Source organism: Thamnophis elegans, chromosome 14 (genome assembly GCF_009769535.1).
Source record: "Thamnophis elegans isolate rThaEle1 chromosome 14, rThaEle1.pri, whole genome shotgun sequence".
NCBI lineage: Eukaryota > Metazoa > Chordata > Lepidosauria > Squamata > Colubridae > Thamnophis > Thamnophis elegans.
This window is the reverse complement of record NC_045554.1, coordinates 6,616,841-6,626,820: the sequence shown is the minus strand read 5'-3', so window position 1 is coordinate 6,626,820 and position 9,980 is coordinate 6,616,841. Positions and strand designations below refer to the sequence as shown.

General features: G+C 43.8%; 1 protein-coding gene across 1 annotated transcript in view; it reads left to right on the top strand.

Moving 5' to 3' along the window:
* EEF2K (eukaryotic elongation factor 2 kinase) overlaps positions 1–9,980 on the top strand; it is a 44,187-nt gene extending 34,207 nt beyond the window's left edge. Inside the window, exons 14-18 of the mRNA XM_032230965.1 lie at positions 3,044–3,178; positions 4,363–4,551; positions 5,981–6,105; positions 8,203–8,381; positions 9,092–9,980. Coding sequence (XP_032086856.1) covers positions 3,044–3,178; positions 4,363–4,551; positions 5,981–6,105; positions 8,203–8,381; positions 9,092–9,201 — 738 coding nt within the window. The 3' untranslated portion in view covers positions 9,202–9,980. The remainder of the gene's footprint in view (positions 1–3,043; positions 3,179–4,362; positions 4,552–5,980; positions 6,106–8,202; positions 8,382–9,091) is intronic.

Sequence of the window (9,980 nt, the reverse complement as noted above, 5' to 3'; positions counted from 1 at the left end):
AATTGCTGAAGAATCTTTCACCTGTGGTTGACGCCTCTTTCTTCTTCCTTCCCTCTTTTAATTCTTTCTCTTTCCAATTATTAGAGAAATAAACTGTCTGAGAGAGCTAAACCGAATTTCAGGAACAAAAGGGTGATTCTGCATGGATTTTTATTCTGTCTCTGCGGTTTTCGGCTTGTTGTTCTCCTCCGCTGTTTTCAGCTCTTGGCAAACAACTCCAGAACTTGGGAGTGTGCTCCGGCATCGTGGTTTTTAAATGTTTTTAAAGTTGTAGCCCAGAGTGGCCACATAAGCTCCTTTGAGAGTCCGTACCATGTACCTGTCATGCCCCCGTCAGAGACTGTGAGATGGAAGACTGACAGTGACAGAGAGTGAGAGAGCGGATCCATTGGCTGCGGAGGAAACAGGAACGGCAAAGTCAGGCTGGGCAGAGCAAGGGAGAGGTAGAACAAGGGAGAAGGGATTCAGATGAAGACCAAGGCCCACCCCCTCCTCATCCTAGGGAGTGCAGGGAAGAAGGCAGAAGAGAGCAACGGGGATTGTGTAGCTTACGAGGAAGGAAAGAGCCGTGATTCCATTCACAAGGCACACCTGGGGATGGAGTTTAAAGGAGAGGCAGTTGGGAGAGTTGTTTCTGGGGAACAAACACTGAATTCCTAGAGTGTTGAGAGTTGTGGCCTGCATTCGTGGCATTCCACTGGGCCTGTTTGAATTATTTCCGTCATTCTGTGTGCTTAATCTTGTCTTGCTGGAATTATTCTTTGCTTCTGGAACTCCCTATCTTGCTCTGCTGGAGTGATTGTTTGCAGTCATTCTGCTTACAGCATTTGGACTGGAGTATCTTCAGGTTTGTGGAAGAGTTTCTCTCCATGCAGGAGAGTGAAAGGGACGTTGGGAGCAAAGTTGAGTGCCAATAAAGGGACTCATACTGGTTCTCTGGCTGTGTTGCCTTCGTGCCACGCCCCGGGTCATCACAGTACCTAAATGTGAGGATGTGCTTCAATGTTTAGTTGTCGAAAGCACATTTATTTCCTTCAAATACAGACTTGTTCCGGAATGTCTGCAGGAAAGTGGAGGATAAAATATGCATTGCGTTGTCACAACACAAATGTCTCCCCCCCCCCCCCCTTTGGGATGCTTGTTGTGATGTTGTTAAGGAGCAGAACTGGTGTCAGGATGTGCAATGCACATTTTGTCAGTTCTGTTGAAAATTTCATGTGCTGGGAATCGTTTTTAACTCTCCTCCGTGTTTAAGTGTCTGGTGTGAAGCGTGCGTTCAATGTGTTTGTGTCTCCTTGCACTGGCTCAAGACGTGTCAGTGGGTGCATGCACACATGTGAAAATCTCTAGGGGTACTGTCCTGGCTTCCTGGCTGGCTGGGGGATTCTGGGAGTTGACGTCCACGCTTCTTAAAAGTTGCAAAGTTGAGAAACACTCAGTTCTAGACAATCTTAGTAAATTGTAATTGTGGTCTTCCGTTGGAGCTGATTTTTATGATCTGGCCTACTTGATAAGGCTCACAAAAGCTCAATGCGTGGTGAATTCAGGCAGTCTGGCTGAACCCAACAATCTGTGGCTTACATGATGTGTCTAGGTGGTCCATGGCTGTGAAAAAAACTCTCTTTCAGTGTGATTTCAGTGTGAGTTTTATTTTAACTTACGAAAGAAGTTTTGGAGTTCCACCATGGAGCCGTTTTTGGCCAGATAAGTCCTCTGCTGCTGGAGTTCAGTGGTAGATTAAGAAGAAGCTCAGTGAGAGGAGGGTGAAGATGGGAAGTAGGATACCTCTTTTTTTTCCCCTTCGCTTTCTTTCTCTAACCCGACTGAACCAAAAGTGCTTTTCCAAAAAGGCAATTGCATTTTCTTTGGTTCCCACCCCCTTCCTTGAAGACTTCTTGCTCATCTCATCCATGAAGCTTCTTCAGTTCTGAACGAGAGGCGAAACATTTTCTTTTCTTTTTTTTTGCAAGAAATTTTTATTTTTATTAAACAAACAACACACACACACACACACACACACACACACACACACAAAACATCATCACATACAGCATGTCATTTGGTTACAAGTGTTTTTGCATCCATATTCTCAAATAGCATTTACAATCACAGATTTTTCTAATATAACTAAATGTCTCACTTTCATTGTACAACGCATATTCAATTACAATTATTATAATAATAATAATAATTATTATTATTATTCAATAAAGCTAATTCCCTTACATTCTTGATTGTCTATTTAATAATGGTATACCTTTATATAATCACAGATCCCAATATGAAAGAGATTTACCAATCATTTATATTTGTATACCACTGTTTTCAATTATGCATAACTCCACCAATCAACTATCGGATATGCTTATGTTCATTATTGTCCTTGTACATCATACATTCAAACAAAGATGTTATTCCTTCATTTTTCAACAAGGTATTCTAAATAGTCACTACATATATATATGCCAATTTTTAATTACTTCCTTATTAAAATTATCAACAACAAGATATCTTTGTAATATATTCTTAGGGTTATACATTATATCACCAATCCTCTATCAAGTATACATAAAATCATTGTTATCCTTCTCCATTTTAAATCAAAACGTTCTAAAGTATTCAATTCATATATGTATCAGTTTTTCATTGTATCGTCGTTAATTTATTTCACAGCATAATTGTGTTATCATTTAACTCCTTCAGCTAAAGCATGAGTAAAACATTTTTCATTTCCAAGTTTTTTCCCCAACCACTGATAAAACAAATCCCATATCTTATAAAGGTATATAAAGTATATAAAGTATAAATATGGAGGAAAGAAAAATGATTACAATCAATATTAATGGACTTAACTCAGCAACTAAAAGAAAGAAAACATTTTATAAATTAGAAAAGTTAGGCGAAACATTTTCAAGGGGGAAAAAAAAACAAGAAAATCCAGTTGCCTTTTGGAAAAACACCTTTGCGACAGTCGTATCTTGGATGATCGAGACTCTCCATGGACGTCAGGCTGAAGATCTGATGGACTTCCCCTCTCTTCCAGGTCAGCGTGGATAAATGGAACCTCTACAATGCAGCCCGAGTTCACATTCACAGACCTTCTTGCGTTGCAGTAGAGGTTCAGAGACTCAACGGCCTGGAGCTGGAGAAGAAGATTGGAAAGTCCATCCTTGGAAAGGTGAGGGCTAAGCGGTCTGTTATCTAATCGTCTCATAAGCAGCATCTCGAGCACTGCATCCAGTTTTGGTCACCATGCTGTAAAAAAAAAAGATGTTGAGACTCTACAAGAGTGCAGAGAAGAGCAACCAAGATGATTTAGGGGACTGTAGACTAAAACATAAGATGAACGGTTGGAGGACCTGTGGTGGCCCACCAGCGGAGCTGGCAGCAGATTCGGACAGTGAGGAGGTTGGGGAGGAACATGGGCCAGTCCTGGAGGCTGGGGAAGGGTCGGATGAGGGCTCTGCTTCGGAGACAGAGATGGGGCAAGGGCCACCTGACAGTTATCAGCTGCCTCCAGAGTCAGACATCAGTGAGGCAGATGAACAGCTGGAGCCTGTTCCCAGTGTGCACATGCACAGAGTTGCCAGACGAAGGGAACAGCTAAAGAACAGGGGTCGACTTGGGAGTGAGACCACAGGTAGACGACGAATGGCCCCTCCCAGAGGAAATAAAAGAGGAGTGAAGCTTGCAGGAGATAATTTGTTCGCTTAATTGGTTCGTGACTCTCTGAGACTCCTTGCCAAGTTTTGCAGAGATCGTCCTGGCCGCTCTCCAAGCCAGATAAGTTCTGTGACTGTAAATCCTCCCTTGAAAGACTTTGCTGGATGTGAATGAGCAGAATTCACAGTCAATTAATAAAAGGGGTTTTTGTCGGGACCAGGAGTTTGCTTCCTGCTCTTGGGAAGCCTCGGTCAGAACAGAACTGGGCATGGCTAGTCTAGTGAAGAGAGAAGGACCAGGGGAGACATGATGGCAGTCTTCCAATATTTGAGGGGCTGCCACAGAGAGCAGGGGGTCAAACTATTTTTAAAGGCACCCGAAGGCCAGACAAGGAATAATGGATGGAAACTGAACAAGGAGAGATTCAACCTGGAAATAAGGAGGAATTTTCAGACTACAAGAACAATCAATCCATGGAACAGAAGTTGCCTTCGGAAGTTGTGGGAGCTTCATCATTGGAGGCTTTCAAGAAGAGACTGGACCACCATCTGTCAGAAATGGTGTAGGGTCTCCTGCTAGGATGGGCGGTTGGACTAGATGACCTCCAAGGTCCCTTCCAACTCTGTTCATCTGTTATCTGTCCCTCAAGGTCTTTTCCTACGTACCATTAACAGCCTTTTTGCCCCTCCTCTCAATTAGGTCCACCTGGCCATGGTTCGGTACCACGAAGCTGGCCGGTTTTGCGAAAAGGACCAAGAGTGGGATCAGGATTCAGCTCTCTTCCATCTGGAACATGCAGCCGAGTGTGGAGAACTGGAGGCCATTGTGGGGCTGGGCCTCATGTATTCTCAGCTGCCTCATCACATACTTGCAGAGGTCACTCTACAGGTAACGGCAGGCCGTCTTTGACTTATGACCACAGTTGAGTCCAGAATTTAAGTAGGGCAGTAAGGTTGCAAAGATCCACATGTTATTTTTTTTCCTTCCATCAGCCTGATGATGTTACCTAGTTTGGGTTATGAAATGTCTGCAAGGGAGCCACCAAGCTCAGAGTGCAGCAAGGATCCCACAGTTCTCCTCCTCCTCTTCCTCTCCACAAAATCCACTCTCTTCTAGCACTGATGATGTCACCTTGTTGGGTTATGAAAGGTCTGCAAGAAAGCAGCCAAGCTCAGAGAACACCAAAGATTCCATAGTTCTCCTCCTCCTCCCCTCCTCCCCTTGTCCTCCTCCTCTTCCTCCTCCTCCTCTTCCTCTTCCTCCTCCTCTCTGCAAACTCCACTCCCTGTAGCACTGATGATGTTACCTAGTTGGGTTATGAAAGGTCTGCAAGAAAACCACCAAGCTCAGAGATCACCAAAGACTCCATAGTTCTCCTCCTCTTCCACTCCTCCTCCTCCTCCTCCTCCTCTCCTCCTCCTCTTCCTCCTCCTCTTCCTCCTCTCCTCCTCCTCTCTGCAATCTCCACTCCCTCTAGCACTGATGATGTTACCTAGTTGGGTCATGAAAAGTCTCCAAGAAAGTAACCAAGCTCAGAGAGCATCAAGGACCCACAGTCGTCCTCCTCCTCTTCTTCTTCCTCCCTCCTCCTCCTCCTCCTCCTCCTCCTCCTCCTCCTCCTCCTCCTTTCTTCTTCTCCCACTCCCCATCCCTCCTAGCACTGATGATGTTGCCTAGTTGGGTCATGAAAAGTCTCCCAAGAAAGTAACCAAGCTCAGAGAGCATCAAGGACCCACAGTCCTCCTCCTCCTCCTCCTCTTCTCCCTCCCTCCTCCTCCTCCTCCTGCTCCTCCTCCTTTCTTCTTCTCCCACTCCCCATCCCTCCTAGCACTGATGATGTTACCTAGTTGGGTCATGAAAGTTCTGCAAAAAAACCACGAAACTCAGAGAGCACCAAATACTCCATAGTTCTCCTCCTCCTCCCCTAGTCGTCGTCGTTCTCCTCCTCCTCCTCCTCCTCCTCCTCCTCCTCTCTGCAAACTCCACTCCCTTCTAGCACTGATGATGTTACCTAGTTGGGTCATGAAAGTTCTGCAAGAAAACCGCCAAGCTCAGAGAGCACCAGAGACCCCAAATTCCTGCTGCTCCTGTCTTCTCCTCTTCCTCCTCTTCCTTTCTACTTCTTTCCCTTCTCCTCTCCACAAACCCCACTCCCTTTTAGCACTCATGATGTCACCTAGTTGGATCATGAAACGTCTGCAAGAAAACAGCCAAGCTTAGAGAGCGCCAGGGGCCCCTCGTTTCAACCCCGAACTACGAATATCCTTTTTGATCGGCCTTGCTTTTTTTCTTACGCCCATTTCCATGTCTTCTGTAGGACACCAAGCAAAACAGAACCAAGGGCTTTGAATATTTGTGCCGAGCAGCCGAAGCGGGGGACCGCCCTTCCATGATTCTTGTTGCGAGAGCTTACGACATGGGCGTGAACCTGGCGCCCGACAGGTACTCTTGCATGGCCCATCCCTATACAGGTAGTCCTTGAGTTTGTTGCAGCAATCAAATCCACAGACTCAGAGCTACAGAACTAAGCCACGCCCAGGCTCCAAAGTGTATTCAGCTCCTTGAGTTTGTTGCAGCAATCAAATCCAGAAAGCACACACAGGTAACTGATTCAGCAGGATTCATTAACTTCTCTTTATATATAATAAAACCCACGAGACATATATACAATACCAAGAGTGGCTCTTCAACGTGGTGGAGGGATGAGAGTGGTATTCAGTTTTCAGTTTAGAGCTTGGACTGGTTCTTGGCTTTTGCACAGACTCAGAGCTACAGAGCTAAGCCACACCCAGGCTCCAAAGTGTATTCAGCTCCTTGAGTTTGTTGCAGCAATCAAATCCAGAAAGCACACACAGGTAACTGATTCAGCAGGATTCATTAACTTCTCTTTATATATAATAAAACCCACAAGACATATATACAATACCAAGAGTGGCTCTTCAACGTGGTGGAGGGATGAGAGTGGTATTCAGTTTTCAGTTTAGAGCTTGGACTGGTTCTTGGCTTTTGCACAGACTCAGAGCTACAGAGCTAAGCCACACCCAGGCTCCAAAGTGTATTCAGCTCCTTGAGTTTGTTGCAGCAATCAAATCCAGAAAGCACACACAGGCTCCAAAGTGTATTCAGCTCCCATTGGTGGACCTTGTCGCTATGCCCTATTCTAGCTCAGGAATATATCTATTCTGACAGTCCTCGACATACAACGGTTCATTTAGCGACCGTTCAAAGTTACCATGGCACCGGAAAAAAATTACTTATGGCTGTTTTTCACATTTACGACCGCTGCAGCATGGTCACCTGATCTAAATTCATATTTATGATGGTTGTGATGTCATAGGATCAACGTCTTTGACCCTCTGACAAGCTAAATCCACGAGGGATCCAGATTCACTTAACAGCCAGGCAACTCGTTTAACAACCGCAACGATTCACTTAATAACTATGGCAAGAAAGGGGGTAAAATGGGACAAAGCTCACTTAACAAATAGTTCACTTAGCCACATCCATTTCGGGGTTCACTGGTGGTCCTTAAGTCAAAGACAACCTGTATAGGGCTTCCTGCCTGAGCAGGGGGTTGGACTAGAAGACCTCCACGGTCCCTTTCAACTGCGCTATTCTGTTCTGTTCTCTTTATTGGTCAAGTGTGATTGGACACACAAGGAATTTGTCTCCAGTGCATAAGATGTATGGGGCAGATGGCCTGACTTGTAACCTAAGACATTTAACTCAAGACAAGAGTGTCGTAAAAGGAGGAAGGTCTCAGGATGGTGTTTTTGGCAGGGCCTGCAAAAAGAAAGAAAGAGAGAGAGAGAGATGATAGGTAGGTAGGTAGATGGGAGTTAATCTATATCTATCGATCTATCTATCTCATCCCTCCCTCCCTCCCCCCCTCTCTCTATATGTATGTATCTATGTATATTTCTATCTATCTTATCCCCATCCATCCATCCATCCTTCTATAATTTATTCATTCTATCTATCTATCTATCTATCTATCTATCTATCTATCTATCTATCTATCTATCTATCTATCTATCTATCTCTTATCCCCCTCCCTCCCCCCTCTCTCTGTGTACAATTACATGTACATACACACACACACATATATATAATTCTTTCTATGTATCTATCTATCTATCTATCTATCTATCTATCTATCTATCTATCTATATGTTTTCATAGAATATACACACATTATATATATAATATCTCTGTATGTATCTATGTCTATCTATCTATCTATCTATCTATCTATCTATCTATCTATCTATCTATCATAAGGAAAGAAGGGAGGAAGGGGTGGGGTTCCCCCCATCTACTCCAGTTTGCTAATCTTTGAAGCAGGGCTCTACAAACTTGGCAACTTTAAGACCTGTGGACTTCAACTCCCAGAATTCCCTAGCAGCTGACTGAGGAATTCTGGGGGTTGAAGTCCACCAGTCTTCCAAGCTTCCCCCGCTGTAAATCCCCACTCGATCTCTCCGTTACGCCTCCGCAGACATCCCTGACGTTGGCTTCTGTTGTTTTCCGACTCCGCAGAGAGCAGGATTGGAAAGAAGCGCTGCATTGGTACGACAAAGCTTTGAACATGACTGATTACGACGAAGGCGGAGAGTACGACGGCACTCAGGACGAACCTCGTTACCTCCTCCTTGCCAAAGAGGCAGAGATGCTGATGACGGGAGGATTTCACTTGGACAAGGATTTGCAGAGATCAGGTATGAAGCTGGGGTTGTTCTCGGCTTCCCCGTGGGGATTCTTGTTTTGATCTGGCCTTCGCAGAATTGACCTGGAAACAGATTTTAACATATTAAGAGGGTTGGAAGGGACCTCGTAGGTCATCTAGTCCAACCCCTAGGCCTCTGAAACAGGTTTGCATTGCAATTCCCACTCAATGTATTGAAAGGAAAAGTTCTTTCAGCGGATAGATATAGATATACGGCCTGCAAGTAGTCGGAAGGACGTCTTCAAATCTTTTTATGATTGCCATTAAAAAAAAAAAAGGTTGTCAATTTTAGGAATGATGATTTAGTCCTTCAGGAAAAAAATGGTCGTTTTCTAGCCAGTTTCTTTCTCTGCTTCTCTTCTGTGCAGCTGGGATTGCTTACTCGAGCTCCCTATCCAACAAGGCGGTTCAATGTGTGCAATTAGTTATGGCTGTTGTATTCCAAGGAGCAGAATTGTGTGAATTGTGAGGTCCTTCTCAGGGCTATCAAAACAACTGTGATGCCTTCAACCTTTGCTTATTTATTTAAAGACAGCTCGGGGATTTATTTATAGGTGGAAAATGTCGGGAACAAATGTAATTACTAATGTTGGATTTTTCCCACTTACCGGAGAGAGGCCCGGGGGGGGGGGGTTTCCCATGAGACCCCCCCTGGTCAAGGGTCTTAGCTGCATGAGCTTTACCTGTCATTTTCTCTTCCAGGGGAACTTTTCACGGAAGCCGCCGAAGCTGCCATGGAAGCTATGAAGGGTCGGCTAGCCAATCAATACTATCAGAAAGCGGAAGAGGTTTGGGCCATGATGGAAGAATGAAAAAAAACCCACAAAATACCTCCCCCTTCCCTTGTATATTTTGATACAGATACCCTTTTTTTTTAATTTAAAAAAAGAAAAAAAAAACATATTTTATTCCAAAGCTTGTATGGAGAACCGAGAGAAAGAGACGCTTTTATATATATATAAAAGGAGGATATATATATATATATATATATCTATCTATCTATCTATCTATCTATCTATCTATCTATCTATCTATCTATCTATCTATCTATCTATCTATCTCCTGTGAATGGATCTTCTCTTTCCCGAGAAATCTTTTTTTTTTACTTCTTATTCGGGGTCTCTTTGGTAGACCCTAAATCTTCCGTAATTGTGATGGAACGCAGTTCTGATTCTTCCTCTCTCGATATTCTTTTTCTTTTGTGCCATTTTCCAAGTTGGAAAAATTGTTATTTTTTAAAAAATAATATGGATGATATCATAGATCCTCCGTGTTTTGCTAGGAGATTCGTTTGTGTAGATCTCTTGCCTGACTGCTGGCTTCATTCTCCAGAATTTTTTCTATAAATGAGATTGACTGTATTTTTTAAAGTAATAAGACGCACTCCCCCCCCCCCCGCCCCGCAAAAAAGAGGGTGAAAATTTGGGTGCGTCTTATACACCGGTATTTTACAATATAATACAATACAATAGCAGAGTTGGAACACTTTTGTTTAAAGGTGATATCCTCAGTATATGATCAGCACAAGAGAATTCTGTTGCAATATAGCAAATAGGAATTAGTGGATACTCCCTGTTCATAGATCCAAGGT